This window comes from Pleurodeles waltl, chromosome 1_2 (assembly GCF_031143425.1).
Source record: "Pleurodeles waltl isolate 20211129_DDA chromosome 1_2, aPleWal1.hap1.20221129, whole genome shotgun sequence".
Taxonomy (NCBI): Eukaryota; Metazoa; Chordata; class Amphibia; order Caudata; family Salamandridae; genus Pleurodeles; species Pleurodeles waltl.
Window position 1 is genome coordinate 1,011,036,420 of NC_090437.1, and position 23,647 is coordinate 1,011,060,066.

General features: G+C 43.9%; 1 protein-coding gene across 1 annotated transcript in view; it reads right to left on the reverse strand.

Annotated features, from left to right (window-relative positions):
* Positions 1-14,632: 14,632 nt before the first annotated feature.
* The window catches only part of SHISA3 (shisa family member 3), a 56,586-nt gene continuing 47,571 nt past the window's right edge, over positions 14,633-23,647 (reverse strand). Inside the window, exon 2 of the mRNA XM_069201797.1 lies at positions 14,633-15,641. Within this exon, the coding sequence (XP_069057898.1) occupies positions 15,199-15,641 (443 nt within the window). The 3' untranslated portion in view covers positions 14,633-15,198. The remainder of the gene's footprint in view (positions 15,642-23,647) is intronic.

Below are 23,647 nucleotides of genomic sequence, written 5' to 3' on the forward strand. Positions count from 1 at the left end.
TGATCACATGCAAACGCATTGTATCTTTAAAATTAAGGCAGAGGGAGAAAACAGCCCACATCATTTACATAGATTAACATTAGCACGGTATCTATGTATGCGCTACCTTCCAATGTCTGGGATCTCACCCCTGTCAGATTGCAACAGCGCATTAGTTCCCATCCATGTGCCTGTTATAGAGAAGTAGCATGTAGTCCTTGTAGGTATGTGTCCGGGGGGTGGGGCCAGGACCTTTACTAAATCTATATTCCGTTTATCTCGAGCATTAGGGCATGATAATTAGGGCTGTATTTATTCTCGGTACCTATCCAGTTCCTGCATGTACATATCCCAGTTGCTTGCGATTGGTACTTTGCGTAGCCCTCTGGCTTCCCCCGCCTAAGGTCAACTGCTTCAGCCTTACTCCACTTTAACAATGAAGCGCACCATTGTGGAAGTGTCGGGAGCTGGTGCGATTTCCAGTTCATAGCTATGGCTCTCCTGCCTAAAATGAGTGCAAGGTCAATAAAGTGGCTAGTTGCGGTTGCCTGCTTGGATTGATGAAAAAGTCCCCGTAGGACGCTCTCTAACGTATGTATATCTGTACCCTGAGTCAATTCTGCAAGACCGCCTGCTATTTGTTGTCAAAATTGATCCGAATCCGGAGCACGACCAGAACATATGTATCATATTGGCTGTTGGTTCGTGACAGCGGGGGCATTTTGCTGAAGCCCCAAACATTTTGCTCAGTGTGTGCGGTGTAAGGTAGGCCCTGTGTAAGATGTAATACTGGATGCATTGGAATTTCGCATTTCTCTACACTTTTTTATGGTAGATCAACAGCTTGCTCCATTCCTTATCCTGGATTTCCCTACCGATATCCCTCTCCCATTTGTCACGCAGCGCTTGCAGGGGGTCGTGGGACGTGTGTGCCAGTGCCCAGATGAACCAAGTTATTAAGTTCTTCCCATTCCCCATGACATGTAATGCATGCACCAATGGGTGTGGAACTGGTTCTGAGTCTGTTATTTGCCAGTGCTCTGACAGTATAGTAATTAATCTAGTGTGTGCAATAAAGTGCCGCGTTGGGACTTCTCCCTCCATGTGCAGGTGGTCAAAGGGCTCAAGCACCCCATCACGGAACAAAGACCGACTCGGCTGATCCCTGCTGTCTCCCATTGTTGCAGTCCCACTTGGCCCAACATTATCTGGAAGGGTTTAAAGGCCTCTAATCTGATTTCAGGGGAATATGTCAGGAATATGTCAGGATCGAGGGCATAATTCTAATACTGCACTTGTAGCTACTTGGGCTACTGCCAATAGTGTACTGCAGCACGGAGGCAGTGAGGCAGATGGGAGAAAGGTTTCCTGAACTACGCACTGCACATCTTTGAGTGTATTGTTCCAATTCTTCTAGTTGCAGGCCCACCAGCCACCGAGCCAGCCACTGCAGTTGTGCCACTAAATAACAGTGTTTGAAATTAGGAGCTCCTAACCCCCCTTTCTCAATTGAGAGTTGCAATTTCCGTAGTACCACCCGGCGCCTGCTCTTATTCCTTATAAAGGTGCCTAGTGCAGCATGTGAACGACTTTCCTTAGGATGATTAGAGAAAAATGTTGGAACTAGTACAGATGGTGTGGAAGTATACCCATTTTTGATAATGCAATCCTGCCTTGCACTGTAAGTGGTAAGTTACACCAGAATATCATTTGAGAGCGTATAGCTGTGATGGCTTTTGTAAAGTTCCCATCTATCGGGTCATGTTTGGCGTAGTAAATGCATATATATATATATATATATATATATATATATATATCAAAATGTGCTGGGCTCCCAGCAAATTTCTTGGGTCTCTGCCCGAGGCACTGCAAAGGAGAGCAGGGGCTTAGTGGATATAGACATGACTTGGGCCAGTTTACCCCTTGACCCGATGCTGCTTCAAAGTCAGACAATATCTTAGTTATGGCGCTTACTCCCTGCCTTATATTGCATATATAAACCAGCACATCATGTGCATAGAGGGAAGCAACGGGCATACTACCATCTAATGGAACCCCCCATTCTGCTCCTTTCTGATGGAGTTACTGTGCAAGCGGTTCCATCGCCAAGGCGAAGAGCAGTGGAAATGGGGGCAGCCTTGGCGCATGCTTCTCGTCACTTGGAAGGCTGGGGAAATGCACTGTTCTATCTTCACTTGGGAGATAGGATCCACATATAAAAGTTATATAAGTGTATTTATGTGGCCCTTGATGCCAAGGTCAGTTATGGTGGAAAACATGTAGCTCCAGTCGAGCATATCAAACACTTTTTTGAGGTCTCAGACCGGATACGCCACCTATGTCCATTGTGTTGGAGCACTTTCCATTATTCTGTACAATCAACGTATGTTAAATGTTGTGCATCTGCCTGGGCCAAAGCCGTTCTGGTCTATATGTATTAGGTGGGGTATCCTGCAGAGACAATAGGAGCCGTCCTTCCTGTAACGCCACCTGGTAGGCATCTAACAGCTTGGGTGCCAATAACGGTAGACAGGCGTTTATAAAACTCAAGAGGGTACCCATCTACTCCCAGGGTCTTCCCAGTAGTTGAGGATTAAGGGCTTCTACAGCAGAGGGGCGCAGCCCTGATAGGACTAGTTCCTTCATGAAGGCCCGTATCTTCTGGGTTCTGTTTACTGGCGGGGGGTTATATAGGTCTCGGTAGTACATAGTAAAAGTATATTGGATATCTACTTGTGTGGTAATCAGGTGCGTGGGGGACAGTTTTATCTCTGTGGTCGGTGGTGCGGAGGCTGAGCTACGGAGCAGTTAGGCCAGTAAGTGTCCCGACTTGTTCCCTTCATCATGCATCCTTGCCTGATAATCTCTAAAGTCAAGGCAGCATAGTTGCTCTATTAGTTGAGCATGCGCTTCTGTAGCTGTGAGTAATTGGCGCTTTTCTTCTGGTGTGGCCCATGACTGGAGTTCTACTTCTCTAGGCATAGTTTCTAACCCCATTAATTCCTTGTGTATCGTTGCACGGACCCCCACTGTTGTACGGATACAATGTCCCCGTATTACTACCGTCAGCACCTCCCACCTCATCGCGCGTGTATTTGCCGTGCCCCAGTTATCTGTCAAGTAGTGTGCTAGAGCTTCTCACGTGCCTCCCCAAAATTACTGGTCTTGCAGTGTTGCAGATTGCAATTTCCATGTAGGGACCGGTGGTCTCAACTTCCCCCATTGAAAGTGTACTAATAAGGGATTATAATCAGAGAAGTTTTTCCAGAGATACTCTGCTGTAACTGTGTGGGGGTCTGACAGAGTATATAATGCAGCCGAACGTGTAGGTCATGTGGTATAGAATAGTGTGAAAACACCCTGATTTCTAGATGTAGTACATGCCAGCAATCGTGCAATGCCTACTGCTGCTGCCATTGGGAAAAGGGAGCAGTTAATGGAGGATATGAGCTATCCAGATCTATGTTTAGTACATTGTTAAAGTCCCCACCTACAATCCATGGCAGTGGTGCCCATTTAACCAATACAGTGGCTATATGTGCAAAAAAATGCAGCCTGGTTAACGTTAGAAAACTTAACAACCTTCTGGGTCCATGTCTGTCTTAATTGATTGGAACGGGACTCCTGCACGGATCCAAACCATGGCTCTGCGCGCAAACCCAGAGTACGTGGTGCAGTAGCATTGTCCCCGCCATCTGCTCTGTAGTCTAGTATCCTCAACCCCAGCTATGTGCGTCTCCTGCAAGAGCGCTATCTGCGCCCCATGTCGCCTTATATACTGCTGTATTGCATGCCCTTTCCATGTGGTGCCCAGACCCAGAACATTCCATGTCACTACCTTAATTTCTGCCATTAAACCTTATCTGGGATGAAGGCATCAGGAAGAAGGACTGCACCCCTTCCCCATTTTGTGCATCATCCTTGAATTTTATTACAACTATAACTGATCCGCGGAAGTCCAATCCCAGGGCTACTTTAAACAACTAGGTAAACGCAAACCAGAAACACATGATCCCAAACAAAGGGGTATCCAGCAGCGTGACCTGTGGGCGCCCAGGAGCAGGGCAGGGGGTTAGTTGGTTTGTACCTCAGTGTTAGCGTGACTACCAGTGCGTGTGCTGCATGACCTCCAAGAACACTTCAGGTAACAATGCAATATCACGTTTTAAACATTCTATTCCATCAATCTTTTCCAACAGCACCGGTGGCCTAGCAGGCCATGGAGAGTGACCTTGTCTTCGATGCCTACATTGCCATTCAGTGCCTCCCTGGAGTAGCATCTCAGCTGTTAGCAGGATTACCTCTGGTAAAATGTCTCGCTGGCCGAGCCCTCCGACTCGGAGTCTGTGTTGCTCATTACTAATCTGCAACATGGCTAGTCCTTTGTCCATCCATAGTGCAATTGCAGCGGTCAGTGCCGGGGTAGGTGCTCCTTTCACCCTATCCATGCCAAACTCCTGGGGAGTTTTCCTGCTACGCTTCCCTCTCTGCGGCCAGGCCGGAGTGCATTCGGCGATGATGGCTTAGAGATCTCATACCTGTGCTGCTCCACCCAGTCCCCGGTGTCCGTAGGCTCCATAGAAAAGAAACTGGTGCCATTGGCTATTACTTTGAGTCTGGCTGGGAATAATAGGGAGTATGTTAGGCTGGCCTGGCATAGGTGCTTCTTTACCCCCACGAAGGAGGCCCGTTGACGCTGGACTGTGGCTGTGTAATCCGGAAACAGGTAGATGCATGAGTTCTCATACTGCAGAGGCGATGCTGCATGGGTCCTCTGCAGCACTGCCTCTTTATCCCTATAATTAAGAAAGCGTATCAGTACCGGTCTGGGTGGTGCTCAAGCTGGCGGCCTTCGGGCTGCTACTCTATGTGCTCGCTCTACGATGTAGTGTGGAGACAATGCCTCTGTTCCCACCAATTGGGCTATCCAGGTCTAAAAAAAATGTATAGGGGTTAGTCCTTCTGCCCCCCAGGACCCCCACTACTCGAATATTGTTCAGTCGGGATCTACCTTCTGAATCCTCTGGTCAGTGCTCCAATTCTCTAACCTTATAAGTGAAGGAGCTAACTTTCTCTTCCAGCTCTATTAGCAATGGCCGTAAGGCTTTCAGTTTGCTTTCTGTGTTTGTCACTCTTGCGGAAAACTTCATCTGGTCTTCCCATAATAAGCCTACCTCCACAGCCACCACATCTACTCTATTGCGTAAGTCTTGTCCAGCTATGGCTTCTAGGATTTTGTCAAATTTTTCACCATGAAGGGTGGGTGTCAGATCCATCTCTGTTCGCCGCGCTGCGTCCCTATTGGGCCCAGAGATGCGGCCGCTCTCTGCTCTTGTGAGCCGGTGCTGGAACCTCCTCTCTTCCTTCTTGTGGTGGGGAATTCAGAGCCCCTCAAGCAGTACGCCACCACTAGTGAAGCAGTATGCCTGTAATGCATCGCCCTTTGTTGTCTTTTGAAACCTGCCAGGTGCTTCTACCAGGCAAAGGGGGGGGGGGGGCCGCGAGGGCCCTACACACCCCACCACTGGCCTGTATTTACAGGGATTGCTGCAATATCCAGTGGCACCACCAACACCACCCTTGCCTCAGCAGTGGCTCACGTCGGAGCCCGATCTCCCCCCCACATTCCCGGCTTCATTCATCAGGGAGATCCATGGCTCCATTAGTGGCGACACTGTTGTCGGCCACTTCCTCCGCAGACCTGGACCAGTGGGGAGGGCTCCCCTAGGTGACTGCTGCTCCCCCATCCAGCGGTCCCCTCGTCCCACGCCTATTCCGGTCACCACTGCCTGATATTCCCTGCGCGCCTCCTCTTGGTACTATGGAAGGCCGCAGGGAATATCAGGGAGATAGTGAAGAAATCAGTGGGGGCACCACTATCCTAGGCCTCTCCGCAACCCCCTTTGTCCTCACCGCAATCCAGGGCCCACTTGGCGTGTCCCAGTCCAGGTCACCTCCTCCTCGTCCTCTGCATGCACCATGGCTCACAGTCTGCCCAACTATCACCGGGAGCCAACCCCATGTTCAATGAGGCTGCACTGCCACAAGGAGCTAAAGGACGGCGAGGGAGGTAGTGGGCGTGTCCTCTGTAGGCCTCTTCACAGCCCCCTTCCCCTCACCGCGTCCAAGGCTCCTGACAGTGTGGTCTGGCTAGACCGCTGCTTCCTCTTCACACCAGAACGCGTGGCAACCGGCCACGACCAGTGACGCCCTCTGCAAGGCCATCCGGTCTATCGAGGCTTCCTGCACTCCAGACTTCCAGATCCGCTGCTCCCCCCGATTTCTGGGGAGTGGCCTATCTCGCTTGCTGCAGGGCGGGGAAAGGAGACAGAACAAGGCGAGGCCGGGGGCCACATACTACCCCTAGGCCCCTCTGCGTCCCATGCTCCTCACCATAGCTGAGGGAGCCCTCTTAGCATGCTATATCTAGGAAGCCTCCTTCTCCATTCCTCACGGCACGCGGCAGACCCGACAGTCGCCGCTGTCATCGCCACATTCCGCGAGGCCTCCCGGCTCTCCGCATGCCCCCAAGCCTTGGCCACTTGGCGCCGTCGCTCTCCCCAACGTTTATGTCTGGGGAGCAGCATATTTTCCCGGGCTGTGAGTCAGGTGGCAGGAGCTCTCCTAAGCTCCGTCCGCCATCTTACGGAGCCAGACCACTCCCCCAGCTAGTTCTTCCTAGTGCTGGAGCCACAACTTTTGAAAGTATGCCTGGAGAGCCCTCATGTGCTACCTTGCATGAGTGACCAAGAGAATGCAGGAAGCCAACACACCGAGCAGTCACAGTACTGTCAGGATTAAAATCCGAGCCCCTAGTTGAAACCATCAGAATCACATTTCATATGTCCTGAAAAGATTGTGGAGAAGGGAACGCTTGGAGTAAGGTGGTATTGAGTATTGCTCCTATGAAGAGGAGGCTCTGGGAGGGCTCTTGTTGAGTCTTGGGTATATTGATTGTAAATCCAAGTTGAACAACAGAGATGTGTTTTTGCAGGTGGCATGACACCAGGTGTTGCAAATTGTCTTTTAGCAGCCAACTGTAGAGGTACGGAAATACTGGAATCCCCAGACCTCCTTGAATGAGCTGCCACCCCACCCACCCACGGACCTTGGTGAAAACTTTCAGTGCTGATGTAAGATCAAATGGAAGGACTGAAAACTGGTAGTTGGTAGAACCCACCACAAATTGCAGATACTGCCTGTGTGACAGCAGGATTGGGATAAGAAAATAGGCATCCTACAAGTCGAAAGACACCATCCAGTCTTCGGTATTTAGCTCTAGAAGGATTTGAGCTAGACAGAGCATCTAGGAGTCAGAGGTCTAGGACTGGACGGTGACCGCTGTCCTTGAGGATGTTAGAACCTGTACCTTTTTCCTGCTCTGACATCAACTCCATTGCTCCTTTGTGCAGAAGGCTGCCACCTCCTGCTGCAAGATTCTTAGAAGTTCTTCGCATTGAAGGGACTGTTGGGGAGGAAGGTCATGGGGTTGTTTTGGGAAGGGTAAGGTATATCTTGTTTATTACTATTTGTAAAATCATTGGTCTAAAGAAATGCCTCTCTAAGATAATAGAAAAACGGTTACCAGTTCTTCCACTGTCTTGCACAGCCAAACATCTATGGCTTCTCTGGTGATACCAGGGAGGAGGAGGAGGACTGAAGCTGTTTTGCACTGCCTCTGTGCTGGTGCGTGAGGGAACTGGCCTGTTGATGCTGGGTGGTTGATGAAAATTGGCGCTGCCTGTAGGAATTGCCTTTAACATAAGGTTTTGGTCCAAGAAATATTATTCTAGAAGAACCTTGGAGACCTAAGAGGAAGCTTGGTGACCTAAGGAACTGGCTGTAGCTCAACGTTCATTTTTCATCTCCTTATATAAACTAATGTCAATTAGTGGAACGGAAAAAGGCATGCCTCCTCAGGGAGACTGATGAGCACGTGGAATGTGAAATTGTGCAAAGTGGGGTCCAAGGTGGACCGGTAGGCAGGAAATTGCCTTGTTTTCTATATCCTATAAGGCATACTTGTAGATGCCAAAAAGGCATGTTGCACTAAAGGATCATAGTCCTAAACGTCCTGAGGAAAATAAATTCTTCTCTCATATTGTTTGGACTCCATGTCTGGGGGGTGGAAGGGAGAGGCAACAGGGTCTAGATTAGCAGTGGAGGAGGCTTGATTAATGAAGGTTTTAGGAAAAGGATGAAGGGAAAGAAAAGCCAGATCATTAGGCACTGGCTTATATCTACGAGCAATAGCACAGCAAACCGCTGTAATAGTTGCTGGATGTGACCAGCGTTCCTTTACTGTCTCTATTAAGACTTTGGTAAGTGGAAGAAGGGGCTCATTGGATGCAGTGGACACTTGTAGAATGCCATGGAAGGTCATAAAATGCACTTCTATCTGTACCTGGGGCTGATCTTGATCTGAGTCTGGACCAAATAAGTCATGAATAAGGTCCCAATGTAAATTCTGAGAATCCAGGCCAGGCCCTGCAGGCAATATGTGTGGTGTTGGGTTGTTATACGGCCAACCACCGCTGCGCATGGCTGAAGGCCTTGCGCGGTGGTGGTTGGATTTACGTATAGTAATAAAAATTACTTTACATTGAAAAAAACAGAGAAAAAAACAAAGGTTACAGAGATGCTATCGTTAGGAAATAGAAGTTTAAAAAACTTATAAATTCACTTAAAAACCAAAGGTAACGGGGAAGTTGTAGTTAGGCTCATATTTTACACATACAAAACAAAACGTTCCCACCCATGCACTGCTAATTGCTCCAAAAATTACAGCACTCATGACATTTTTGATAACATCATTGATAATATCAATTTAATATTTGCAGTAACATTTTTGATTAAAAGACTGTGCATGGCAGGGGCACAAGTTAGGGTTACCTTAGAGCACCAGTTATAGTTACTTGAGATAACTCTAACAGGTGAATCTCTATAAATTCTATGGTTTTGTACATTTAAAATGTGAGCCTAACTATAACGTCCCTGTAACCTTTGGTTTTTTAAGTGAATATATATATTTTTTTTCACAAAAAACCCCAAACGTTTTATTTATAGTTAGGAAATAGAATTAAAAAAAACCTTAGAGATTCACTAAAAAGCCAAAGGTTACAGGGATGTTATAGTTAAGTTCAGATTTTACATGCAAAAAAACATAGAAATTCAGCTGCTATAGTTAGTTATTTCAAGTAACTGTAACTCGTGCCCTAAGGTAGCTATAACTCGCGCCCTCTCCATGCACAGTTTTCTCATCAATCATTTTACTGCAAATGTTACAGTGATTTAATTAATGATGTCAAAGAAGATGTCATGAATGATAAAATATCTTGGGAAATTAGAAGTGCATGGTGGGGGCCTGACGAATCAAGAAAAACAGGCCCAAACTGTTTCAAAATAATATACCCTACTGGTCTTTCCAAAAATGCCACCAAAAACCTCATCACCTTTTCTGGCCGTGCCCTGCCCGTGCAGACCAGTGTGTAACCCTTTCAAGGTGGGTGTGCACAGCATGGCTAAACCGCTCTAATGTAATCAGGTTTTGCACCCCACTGGCCATAAAAACACATGTATGCGTACGTGCCTTAGCGGCCACTGTAAAAGACTTGCAGTACTTCCAACAGGTTTGTCAAGCCCACCGCCTTTGAAAACTGGCACTGAAGCATGCACTCCTGGTGGCCATTTTGCAGAATTGGGAACCTTCCCAAACTGTGCCTATTTTCCATAAAAACACATGTACCACATATGCAATGTGGTAGCCACCTTGAATTGAGGGACATATCCTTAAACTGTATGTGCATCACGGTGTTAGAAAGCCTGCACTGATTTACAGCGACAGGCACACTTGTGAATTTGGAGAAGGCCTGCATTTAATGTTGTTACCAGGCACACCCTGGTTTATGCAAAGTACTAGGCTTATATCAACAGTTGATGACAGGCACACCTACGTTTAAAGTTAACAACTTATAATATTATGTACTTATCACTGCCGGTTTCCACAACTATGTTCTGCATGTATCCTGAAAATGTTTTATTACAATAAGAGAAACATTGGGCAATGTTTCATCCTATATAAGGTGTGGCAGCAACTCCCTTATGTATAGTCACCTCATGGAATAAATATTAGCACCACCACCTTTTCTTCAAGTACCTGGCACTCTTCTGTTGACTGGCAACAGTGGAATGAGACCTTCGAAGCATATTTAGAAGCGATTGATGGGGATATGTTCAAATCATAAAAGAAAAAGTGCTTCTAATAGAGAACTTGGGTTCTGTAGGAAGAAACATATTGAAAACCCTACCTTTGAAAGTAGTTAATGTCCACGCGGGTGAAGGAGAAGATGGTGATTCTGTGGTTTCCAAACACTTGGGTAAAAGATTAATTCCCAGGAAAATATAGCATTTGAGTGCCACACATTTCTTCAGTGTTCCCAAATTCCCAGGGAGTCCAATACTATTTTGTTGCCGCTCTATGAACACTTGGTGTTACAGGCAACTATAGGGAATTCAGAGATTAAATCATCCCAGATCAGTTGATCGAAAGAACTACCAACAAGGAATTTCAAGAGAAGCTTTTATCCATGGAGGACCCCCATTTAGAGACAGCCCTAAATCTGGCCAGAAGCATTAAGTGTTCTCAAATGTGCATGAATGAAATATACAAGTGTGTTAAGTCTAGTGAAGTAAAACAACTCAATTTGAAACACAATCCAAAACACCCTGCAAAGGAAGTTAATGCCAGTATTTTACATAATTCTGAAGTCTTACCATCCAAGTCAAAGGGCAAGAAGAATGAGACTTCATGTTTCTGCTGTGGCACCAAGTCTTATCTAGGAAATGCCAAATTCTGTTCTGCTGTGAACCAAATTTGTTTTAAATGTGGCAAGAAAGGCCACTTTGCACATGTGTGCAGAGTAAAATCAGGACAAAAAATGCTTCTTTGCAGGTTGTTAAAACATTGATGAAGATTCTATTGACTGATAAGAATAGCAATGTTGTACTAATGTTATCCTCATCTAGTCAGGAAGGCAGTGGTGCCATGGAAATATCAACCATAATTGGGTGAGGTAAAAGCCCCCCACCTTGAGTGATTACTGTGAATAATAGTGACGTTCGATTCATGGCAGACTTTGGTTCTCCTTTCACGCTAATAAATGTGAAGGGTTTTAGTGGGTTGGAGGACGTTCAGGTGCATCAATCTCACATAAAAATGTTTGCATTTGAGGGCAAGAAAGAGTAGAGGTTATGGATAAATTTGATGCCAAGTTGGAATTTGATGGGGAAATCTTCTGTGGGACCAGTATACATTCTCAATGAGGGTGACATTTTGTTGGGTTGGGATGAACAAGGGGACCTTGGAATTGTTTTGGACCCCAATCATCCTGACATGGTATTATCTAAACAAAAAGTGAGTGGAGTTTATTGTGCACAACAAAAGGCGAGCCTACCCAGTTCAAGCCTGGTTTGTCATTCGAAGGCTGATGAGTGGATCAGGGATTACTTTGAGGTTTTTAATGAGAAATTGGGAAAGCTAAAGTGTTTCTACGATCGCATAGTTCTTAAAGACTGCACACAAGCAGTAGCCCACAAGGTACGGAAAGTGCCATTAAGGTCGTGAGAAGAATTCAAACTTGAATTAGAGAGATTGTGTTCCATGGGCATAATCAAGCCCATTTAAGGGTCGGAATGACCGAACCCCATAGTCTGAGCAGGTAAAGTTGATAAGTCCTTAAGACTTTGTGTAGATTTGAGAGATCTAAATTCTAATATTTAGGTGGCTTGCCAACTCCTTCCTAACATCAATTAAATGCTGATGATGTTGGATAATGCTAGGTTATTCACTCCTCTAGATGTATAATCAACTTATCATCAGGTTAAATTAAGCTGGGATTCTAAATACCCGCCATCATTTGTTACGTCAGAAGGAGCATATTGCTATGTCCATATGCCATTTGGTCTGGCATCTGCATCAGCTGTATTCCAAAAATCAATGAACAATTTATTTAAGAACAACAAGGGGTGGTCACGTTTTTCCAAGATGACATCTTGATATTTGGTGAGACTAAGGCTGAACATGACTGGCTTGTGAGTTAACTTTAAAGACAGACAAATGTATTTTTTTTCAGGAGGGGGTGGATTATTTGGGTCACCATGTGTCAGGTGGGGGAGGAGGGGATTGAACCCAAAATAAAGATTCTAGAAGCCGTCCAAGGTGTGCCAAAACCCAAGGACAAAGACCAGCTTCCCTCATTCCTCAGTTTATTGAATAATCTGCCGAATTTGTTAACAAGTTCCTGGATAAAACTGTGTGTTTGCGCAGGCTCCTAAAGAAAAAGGGAGAGCTGCCCCGCATATTGCCAAATGGCAATATAAATTGCAAGAATTTAATTACAAGTTGGAATATGTGGCAGGGGGCAAGAATTCTGTGGCTGATTGCCTGTCTAGATTGCCACCGGAGAAGAGTGAAGAACCATATGAAATAACAGATGACCTTGAGATGGTATGTGTTGTGAGTTCAGCTGATTACACTATGAAGGAGGGATCTATCTGAGCAGGAGTGGTTGGAAGCAGTGTTGGATGACAAGGAGCTTCAGGATGTGGCAAACTTTGTTGTGAATGGTTAGCCCATTAACAAACGTATACCCCTGAAGCATTGATTCCCTAAAGGGGGGGAGGAATTGCCCATTGTTGGGGGCATTATGTGCAGGGGTGGACTATTGATGGCCCTGGGGTGCCTACACAGAAGATTCCTGGATTTGGCCGAGAACGTCATCTTGGGATTCATGCTATGAAGTGCAGAGTAAGTGAGGATTTTTGGTGGCCGGGGGTGGACAAAACCATTGAATATTATGTCAGTGAATGTTGCATGTGTGTCCTCAGTGATAAATCCTAGGTGACATGCTCCTCTCCTGTCAACCCTATCATAGTTAAAAAGACATCTTGGTGTAAAGTGGCATTTGATGTGTCTAGACTAGACCTTTTGGAGCTACAGGTAGCACACCCAAGTATGCTTTAGTTTTGGTAGACTTCATGAGTAAGTGGCCCAAAGTGAAATTTGTAGACAACATCAATTTTGATGCAGTCATTTAATTCTTTAAGAAGCGTTCTTGAGAAACGAATTTTCAGAAGAATTAATGACTAATAATGACACTTAACTTTTATCCAGAGAAATGAAAAGCTTCCAGGAAAACCCTGGCATAAAGCATATTCTAAATTCCTTATACTATCCCCGCAGTAATGGTTTGGTTGAGAGGGTGAACCAACGACCAATTACAGCTTGCACTTATCAATGGGTTGCATTGGAAGGATATGCTATGGGCCATAAGAATAACCCCTCACATAAGTACAGGGATATCCTCTTTTACTTATACTGAGTGGCAGGATTGGAAGATCTAAATTAAAGAATGAATGGATGTCTAGAAAACCGTTAATGTGCTGAAAAAGGCAGGGGTGGTGGATGTGAGAACTGCATTATAGATGAAATATAGTACTGTGGATGATTGACACAGAACCTTAGTAATTCCAATTGGACACTGGGTGAGAATCAAAAGACCTGGTTGTCTTTGCAAGGGCTTGTCATGGTTTTCTGCACACATTCATTTAAAAGAAGAGAAAGATAACATAGTAGTGTTAGAAAATGGTAAAAGGTGGAACAAATGTTTTGTCTCAGAAGTGCCAGAATCCAAGGCTGAGTACCTACGTAACAAAATGGGGGTACAAACTGGCTCTAAGTTTGACAACCACTGTTCCAACAACAGGGCTTCAGGTAGAGTATGATCGAGTCCAGTGAAGTTTAAGGATTATGACATGTATTAACTGGAGTCCTGTGTTAAATTCGGAATACCTTATGACATACATTTTGTACAATTCATGTCTGTTTATCTTTGAATTCATGTTGTTTTCTTATGTTGTTTACTCATTTTTTTATTTCTTTATTTTTTTTCGTTTTTGTGAAGGAAGCGGGTGTGTTGGAATATGTGCTGGGCGGCTCAGTATGTGGGAATTTGTAGGTTTTTAGAGTTCCCTGAGTAGAACCTAGGGTGGGGTGTATCTGAGAGTTCTGTTGCCACTTGCTGCCAGGAGATTGTGCTAACTCTTACCACTGTGTCTGGAGCTTCCTTTCACTGGATCTCTGGTCTTGTTCTCTGCAGAAGATGAGCAATTTAGATTGCCCCACAGTCCTCCAACCCTTACCTGCTCATGTCCTTCACCCATCCTACCACCATTGCTTGGAGAAGTTCTGCTTCTGCATCCATTCTAAAAGGTATGTGTAGGATGAAGAAGTTATTTAGGTATGTTACATCTCAGAGTTGTGTTGCTTGTGTTTGTTTCCATACCTACTTTCTCAATGATGGCGTTGGTGGGCATCTATCTAATGTTTGTTGGAGGTAGAAAGAAAAGTTTGAAGATACAGGTCCCATGGATCCGTACATCAACCAAGGCAAAGCCGTAGATCAACCAAGGCAAAGGTCATTCATCTCTGGGATTTTGCTACTTAACTTGATCCACATAGAGAAGAATCATTCTAAATGGTCGTGACAGGCATAGGCAGAGAACTTGGGTGTTCACCCAACTATGCAATAAAAAAAAAACGCAAATACTTTAACATAAATATCTTGATCACAAGCACCACCTGTTACCGTAAGTGTTAATCTCACCCACACACTTTTATTAACGTAAAACACATTTTGTGGAACCACTAATTATTTAGTACTGTCATTATCTAGTAAATACATTTTATATTACATTTTTTACATTTGTACATTATTCATTTAAAAAATATATAACAGTTAGGTGCAGTGGATCCAAATGGTTATGATGTTAGTGTGGCCTCACACCAACAATAAATAGAAGCTAGGGAAAATGTCGAGGCAAGAGCTTTGCTTTTGAACAACTGAAACTCTCAGTGCATGTGTACACTTTCTTTCATTGAATACACTGTGCATGATCTCAAGTCGAAAAACATTTTAAAAATGGAGGCGTGTTTTTTAATCATTACTTTGCTAGTTGTTATGATTTTGCTGTGCTGAGGTTTTGTTACCAATATTCGTGGTTTGTATGTGGCTTCAAGAATGCCACATGAAATTCTTTCACTTGTTCCAGAGCAGTGCAGATCATCAAGTTTTATGAAGTTGAACACTACAGCAGTAAATAAGTATCTATTTGTTTTGTAAGCACCATCCCTGTGATCTGAATCCTTCCTCTATTTCTGTTTCAGCTCTGACAAAAGTCTTGGCAGTTCTTGCTAGATCCCATAGAATCTGTCTGGAGAGGATAGGAGAAGTACTGTGGAGATACCAGAAAGGTAGCAGGCTGGGCTGTCAGGTGGATGGTGTGGGTGGATGTGTAAGGCGGGGGCGATGATTGTACCAGGCAGCCAGGCTCTGTTCTGGCGAAGGAGAACCTGCGAATAGAGCCCCCTGTGGAACTGGAGCTGGTGGCTATGCTGGACTGTCTCGATGGAGTCCTGATGCTGCTGGATGTCAGGATCATTGGGAGTGTCTCCGTCTGGTAGCTACGCAGGGAGAAGCGGATTGGCTGCTGCGACGTTTGTTTTGGCCTCAGGCACGTGCAGCAATAAACTGCCACCAGTGAGCCCACGATGATAAACGCAATAAAAATTGAACCCACTACAAGGAAAGGCACGTAGATAGGCTCTGAATAGGGGGAAAAAAAGAATATTTTAGTATTTTTTTTTTTTTTTAAAGTACAGCAGTTGCTAAAGAAATCATGCCATCGCAGTATAAATTCAAAATATTTCAGTCATTTCTGCTACATATTATTGTTCACATATTCTGGTGTACATGTTATTTGATACTTCACTCACTAAGTTTGTTGACTTCGTTTATGAGGTTTTTCGCCTGTTAAAGGCGTCCCTATTTGATAACACTGTGTAACTCGTAAAAGCCATCTCCACCAAATTATATTCATTATTTTGATTTACTTGCATTGCACATGACGTCAATTATTTGAGACCTTGGGAAAGAGAAACAATATTTTGAATGCCTCATATTTTTCTGCTGGTGCCTTCATTTTTTTGGTTAAACGTCAAAGTTTCTGCTTTATTCACTTGCAAAATATATTAAGGATTTCTACATGATCATCTGCAAAAGTGAGTCTGAAATATAAATCAGAAAACTTGTCTTCAAATGACAATGCCCTCAGAAAATGAGGTCCTTAGAATATGCCTTGGCAAAGTTAGACGCCCATAGAAACTCCCACTTTAAAAACTGACAAGAATTAAATAGTTGTTATAGGTCATTTTAATTTAATTAAATGTTTTGGTTAAAATAAAAATATAGGCACAATAAAATAGTCACACGCATATTAACAAAAAACAAAACTAAGTTTGCATTCATCGTTCTAAAATACATTTTCTCAGTGAATTTCAAGATTCGTCTTTAAAACTATTTAAGAAACGCAGGTTGTAATAAGCTTTGCTGATTCTATAGTATGGCGGCCACTCAGATTGCAGGTAGGAAGTTCCTATGCAGACTCCAATTAAACTGCCCATGTGTATCCTGCATAAAAAGTCTTGTTTCTGTAGAATACAGATACCTAACGTCAAGGTGGTTCCCAATTAACCGTCTTTACATAAACGCTGGAAATTATTATCTTTTAATGATCTTACCATCCTTAGTATGCTATTTGTGAATGCATTATTGACATTTCCTAGTTAAACCTAAGCTCATGATAGCTATAAAAAGGGATTACAGTGTTTTAAATATTAAAGATACCTTGGTGTGACCTCCCTGGAAATGTTTTTCTTCAGAGCTGATGACTCAAAAGATGTCTTTGAAAATGCTTTGTAGCAGCCAGTGGGTTCTTTCATCTTTGCTTTATGAGGAGTACCTCCCGCCAATCACGCTCTATTTGATCTGTGTAGGCATGCTTTTCCATGGCTTCAAAGATGCAAAAATGTCAAATAGGGATGTCCCAATTAGTACAGATTACTGCATACTGTGACACCCACACTGTGTGATAATTTTAATCTAATGTCTGATTCTATCCATGGTATGAAATACCACAATAAAGGTATACACCTTATATTTTGTATTCTATTTTGTATTTTTTTTCATTGTTGCCCTATTACCAATGAGTGGTGTAATTGAAAAGGTTAATACAAGTGTCTTTTTTTAGAAGTTTCCTTTCTGAAATTCGTTGATGGCTGTGGGGTTCAGGCTTTGGAGAAGATATATTTTGATAGCATAGTAGGTATGCCTGCATGGAGTAGTATACTCAAAATGAATCGAATGCATTGTTTATAGGACAAATATATATATATATATATATATATATATATATATATATATATATATATATATATATATATATATATATATATATATATATATATATATATACACACACACACACACACCATGTAGCTTTGTGGCATTCTGTTAAAAAGACAACATGTTCCATAGCAAGAAAGGGCTGTGGATGAAGGGAAGTAGGAGTAAGTTCAATGGGTGAGCAGATGTAACATTTCCAGTGCGACTTATTGTTTCTTGTGAATGTCAGGGGTATCCTAAAAACGGAGGCACTCATTACATGTACCCTAGAGCAGTAGCCCCAGAGGAATACCGCTCTGGGGAACTAGATGATTTTCTGTGTTTCCAGGGCTGGTATTATCAAGTTCTCAAAGTTGGATCCGAAGGAGCTCCCCTGGAGGATCTCTACCCTCTTGCTGCCTCTGCACTCCAGACCACCCATGGCTGAGAAAAGAAGCCCCACAACATTTAACAAAACCAAGCAGGTGTGAAATGTCTGCAGAGTTGGGCCTGTCATTTCCCCAAAGCAGGGAAAACGTGCAATTGGACCTGGTATTTACCATATCCGCTTGTTATACCCCATTCCAGCAGAAACACCTTTCTCTCTCTCTCTGTCTCCCTCTTTTGTGGTTGGGCGTTACTTCTCAATTCTTTTATCCTCCTGACTTCAAAACAACATACAGAATGTGCCACTGGTAAATCGTCCTGTCTTGTGGCTCGCAAACGTTCGGGTCCCAGCTTGTGAGTGGCTGCAGTAGTTAATTTCGTAGATGCCATGTGTGTGTGAATTTGTGGATTTATGTTGGTGTGTATTTGTTTGGATGTACGATATCCCTGTGTATTTGTGTGGGTGTGTAATACGCCAGTGAGCTGCGACCACTAGAAGGATGTTTCCTTTCAGCATGACGGACTGATGAGTACTAGAGCATTGTGCTACTTAGATGGTAGTTTATGGCAGAACTAGAGCTCTCTGTGGGTGTTGCGGTTTAGTGCTTTGATGATTTCGTGTAGATAGCATTATTAAGTTTTCAAAACACTAAATGACAATGTATGGGGAAAGGGACCTTCAAGTTGGACGGTGGGGGGGGAGTGCTTTGAGTGGCACCACGAAAGAGGTGTGTGTGGTGTTGACACAAGGCTTTACAATTGGGAGGCCTTTTGGTGGCATGATGGTGATTCAAAGACAGCAGGCGTTGGGGGTTGTTTCTAGACAGGGCTGTCAGGAAATTTTATGTAGGGTGTAGTGATATTTTATGTAGGGAGTAGTGGCGTAAAAAAGGAAATGTTCTAGTGAGAACAGTTTTGCTTTTTTTGTTAGTTTCAAAGAGAAGAAGGAAGAACACCCAAGAAGGTTGTGGTGTGTTCATGTTGGCTATTTTCATGCAGATGTTAGACTAGTGCAGTGCTTCCCAAACTGTGGGTTGCAACCTATTGATGGGTTGTGAGCTGAATTTTTGTGTTGCGAAAGTCAGAGCAATAAATAAAGATGTTTTTAAATTCTGTGTTGTCTTATCAAACCTGCAGTGATTCAAGGACGGAGATCAAATGTCAGGCTGCTTTATTCTTTTAACTTGATGATTAGTCTTTACCTTTCTTTCTTTGACTGCAAAGTGAGTGGAATGTTTAAAGTGAATTATGCGACAATAGGATGTTATTGTTTTGTAGTACACACCAAAGTGTAATTGCCTGTAAATTAACTCTATGCATCCAGCAAAAATGAAGAACTTTTTGGTAATTCTGAAACATGCTGGAAACAGAGATTTTAATAGGATCAAAACCAATCAATTACTTGGTGATGCACAAATGATAAATATTCACAGAAACCCAATTTCCACACATCATAATTGGCGTGACATATAGCTTTATCAGAAAAATGTCTGTCTGTGCAAATTTATTGGCCATTTAAATGGAAAATGTTCTGAATGACAATGCGCTACCACACTATTCTTTTGCTATATTAAAAAAATCACGCCACCTGATGTCCACTAAGGGTAGGTGGGTTGCAAAAGCTTGTTGTTCTAAAAAGTGGGTTGCTGTTCTAAAAAGTTTGGGAACCACTGTGTTAGAGGCATGTGGGCACTGGCTATGGTAGGCGCTGGAGTGTAATGTAGTAAGTGTTGTAGTCATGTATTCGGTACATTTCATACAGAGGCAAAGCTGTTGCCATTCTTCAATCTTAAACCAGCCAATCTGGTTTGCTGTGGTGGTGTAAAGGAATTCCGACATTTCTTGGGGAGGGTTTTGCTTTCCCTCTCTTATTATTATGTTCTACTGAAACATCATGTTTAGACAAAAATAGGATCTTACCCACGGGGAGAGTATTGAATCCTGGTGGGCAACGGCCTGTCCTTTGAATGAGAATTACATTGAAGATGCTAGATGAAATCTGTTTCATAAAGAATACTTATGTCATACCAGACCTGGATACAAACCTCATGCATGAGGAGTGTGTGGAGGAGATTTTAGGAACTGATCCTGTTAAAAGCCTGAATGTCTGGGCTGTCTCACCCATGTTCATCATTTTATGCTGTATATATTTATTTCTAGACCTATTTAGGTTACTATTTGCATTAGTGCATTGGTCTAATATTTTTATTTGTATACCAATCACCATTTCTCATGCCACTAGTCGTGGTATAAGGTGCTATGTAACTAAATAATATAAAGAGTGGGGTTCTTGCTGTAAATGTGCAAAGTCTTTAGCCATGAAAATTATATTTTTGGGTGTCACTCGAAGCATTTTATCCTGGATAGGGTTGTCATCTGTTTATTTTTTACTGGCCTGCCGTGTCACTTTATGTCCAATCCACATAAATATTAGGGAAAGTAGTGTTTTCGCTGTGTTGTTTCTCAGCAGTAATGATACAACTCACAAGCTCAGACCTCCGATATGATCTACCAGTGGGTGACAAGTCATGCTATGTGGATCGTCTGTGGGCAACTTTGTCATCACTTTCTTTAAGGTGTTTTGTCTTTCTCATTGAAAATTGGGGAGTCGTTCAAGGCAAAGTAGAGGGCTTCCATCTCACCATCCGGACACGGGCAGGTATCACTGCTGAAACAGCAGCAATTCTAGTCAGGTGGCACGGTTTGCACTAGGCTTCCACTGGCTAGGGTGAACAGATGCCTCTTTTCTGGATTGTCCAGGCACGTTACCAGTGGTGCACAACAAAATTATGCCCACACTGCTCAATGTGGTGATGGGCCCTTGTGACTCCAATATCTCATGAATATTCATTGCCTTTAGGCTGACTGGAAGGCCTTCCGGTGGATGGGTGACCACACTCCACCACAGGGGCTGCAGGGGCCTATGCATCACACCTATTTGTCACATGTGTTTGTATTACCTCGCTGGGCTCAAAGATCCCTTGGCACGAATTGTGTCAGCTGCCATTCTGCACAAACAGTCCACCTTTAAAGCTTTGCCTTAGTGACTTGTTTGTATTCTGTGTACTCTGCAATGGGCCAGGAACATTTCCTTTCGATTTGCAGTTCTTTCACTTCCCCCCCATTATCAACCTTCTTCTCTTTCGGTTGCATGTGGCAGTTACCACCTCCTTCCAGCATTCATCAATTATGTGCTTGTTTTACTGTGTTTTTCTTGGCTGCTTGCCTTGAGAAGATATTGTTTGCTTTAGGCGCAAGTTTCTGAAAAGGCATTTGTCCTCTGAGATTGACATTCATATGCATATGGAAGGTGCAGTATCTTCTTCCACAGAGCTCTCCACGTCACTCCCAGAATTTAGAAGAGGGCTGGGGTGGGGGGCGCAGACTTCTGGGCGGTATATACCATGGGGTCACTCTGCAGGATTCGGCAGTGTTGAAATGAGCCTCGAACAAAATGATGTGCAAACCTGGACCCAGCTCTAGCTTGGTTAACCGTTTTCTTAGCTAATTTTGTTAAGTGCGTTGCCAGTTCAGCGGATAATGAACCAAATTCCCATGTAGGGAAAGCTAGTTACCTTTTCCAGTTTTTGAATAAATCTCTTCAACTTGATCCTCTTATGTGGCCCCAGGGCATTATTTTGTATGTGCTGTAGTTTACCTGGATTTCTTTGTGCTAGTGACGTGTACTTTGTTTCCCCTTTTGCATCCTGGAACGATGAGTGAGTTGTACTATGACTTTGGTCATTCTTAAAACTTTGTGAAAAACTGAGACCCAGTTCCAGTAACCAAAGTGTTTGAAAGACTCTATGCACCGATTTGGCTGCAAACTCAGGGCCTGATTATGAGTTTGATGGGTGGGAAAGCCTGTCCGCCAAACTCCCGACAGGCTGGCTTGGCCGCCTTCGTGGTGATCGTCGGAAGGGCAGAAACCTCGGCCCACAAGCCTAGCGGGAAACAGGATACAACATTTTCTCTGGCTCGTAATCGAGCCAGCGACAATGCTGTAGCCTGCAAGGTGCACCAGCACCCTCGCAATGTTCACTGGCTGGCCAGCAGACAGTGAACATTGCAACTGTGCTGGGCAGAGGGACTCCTGCACTGCCCATACCAAGTGGATTGGCAGTGAGGGCCACCCCGTGGCCCCCTGCACCTGTTCTCTGCCAGCCTTTTCATGGCGGTGAAACCACCATGAAAAGGCTGGCAGAGAATGAGGTGGTACTCCGCAGGGCGTCGCTGCATACAGCGCTGCCCTGGAGGATTATGATCTCCGCCTCCACCATGCCATCAGGATCATGGATCCTGGTGGTGCTGGTGGAACCCTGACGGTCTGACCACCAGGGTCTTTATGTGGCAGTCAGTCCACCACAGCAGCAGCAGTCCTGACTGCCACCGTGAGGCTGGCGGTCTGAAGATCACCAGCCTCGTAATGAGGCCCTCAGTGTTCTGATCTATGTGTAGCCTGCACGTCACAGATTAGCACCCTGGCATGCTGAACTCAGCCTGTCATCCTTCCATGGCTAATGAAATATGTACAATGTTAAATTGAGTACTAATAATTAGAGACAAATGTTCCATGTAAAGCATGACTAGTAAAGGTCCTATACATACAACAAGTTATGTGTTTCATCTTCCATGTGTGTTTTTTTTAAATGTAGTCAAAGTAAAACAGCACATCTACCGAGGAACAAAATATCCTTCATTGATTGACCTAAGAGTAGTTGGAGGTGGCCTCCTCTGAAGACGATTGCTTCCTGCATCCCCTCCTGTGCGCTTTAAAGATTTACACTTATCGGAGGCAGTGGGTTAAAAAGCACCATAGAAGGCCACTCCTGAAGTGTATGCAATAGTGTACAAACATTACACTGGTAGACAACAGACAGTAAAGTGCACTATTCCTCCCTCGACTATGTGATGCAGAGGGCTCTTGTTCATCTCAGATGCAAGTAGGGTTCATCTAAAAGCATCAGCTGAGGGAAAGAAGAAACCTGCTGCACGACAAGAAAAGAAAAATGTTCTCCTCGTGCTGTTTTTACTGGAAATGCAAAACTCGATTTTTGTGTGTTTCATATTGATCACTTAATAGCTATGAACTGAGAACTGGGGCCTGAGATTAAAAACAAAAAAAATCCTACATCAACTTGTCAGGCTGGTCCTTGCTGAGCACCTCTGCCTGCCCAATAAAAGCACTGCTGGTTGTCTCAATGACTCCTGCTCTACCGCCTCTTCATAGCGCCATATTTGAAATGACTTTAGTATGGTACACTTACCAAAATTCCACTATAGGGGCGACACATTTAGAGTTTTGCAGTCAGACCTTAGAGTATTACATGAATTATAACCAAAACCTACATCCTCACAATAAAATTCCAGTTGAAATGTCTTGCATCAGAATGTGCAGACTCAAGGAACAGAGCCAAGGGCAGAAAAAAGGAGCACGATCCTGCGGAAACCATTTTCTTCATCAGCTGGTGTGCAGACTGTTTTCTCTTTTCTTGACAAGTTGTTTAATAAAGGCACGGACATGGTTAGTACCTTGGTACGGATTTTTCTTCTCTAGCAACAGAAAGTAGCCTGGCTGAGTATGAAGGACTACCTTCGGGGCCACAAGAGTACATTGAGATAGGCGACTAAGAAAGATATTCACTTTGTCAAGCCAGAATCACACAAAAGCTTGAACAGCAACACCGACGACTCAAAACAGATGGCAAATATTGATGAAATGCAGGAGAGATTTTGGTTCATGACCATGACCACTTTACATACGTTTTTATAGTGAATTGGCGATAAAACTAACAATCCCAGAGGCTTGGCATAATAGGCCAATAAAGGAATGTCCTATGGTGCAGACAGCAGTCAAAACCACAGATAAAAGGTAAATTATGAATTTCCTAGAGATTAGTACACACAGTGGTGCGTAGGGCATTTGGCCCTACATCACAAGGTGGACAAATTAATCATCAAGAAAAGAGTCAAGACAGCACGCAGCTCCTAAACCAAAGGTA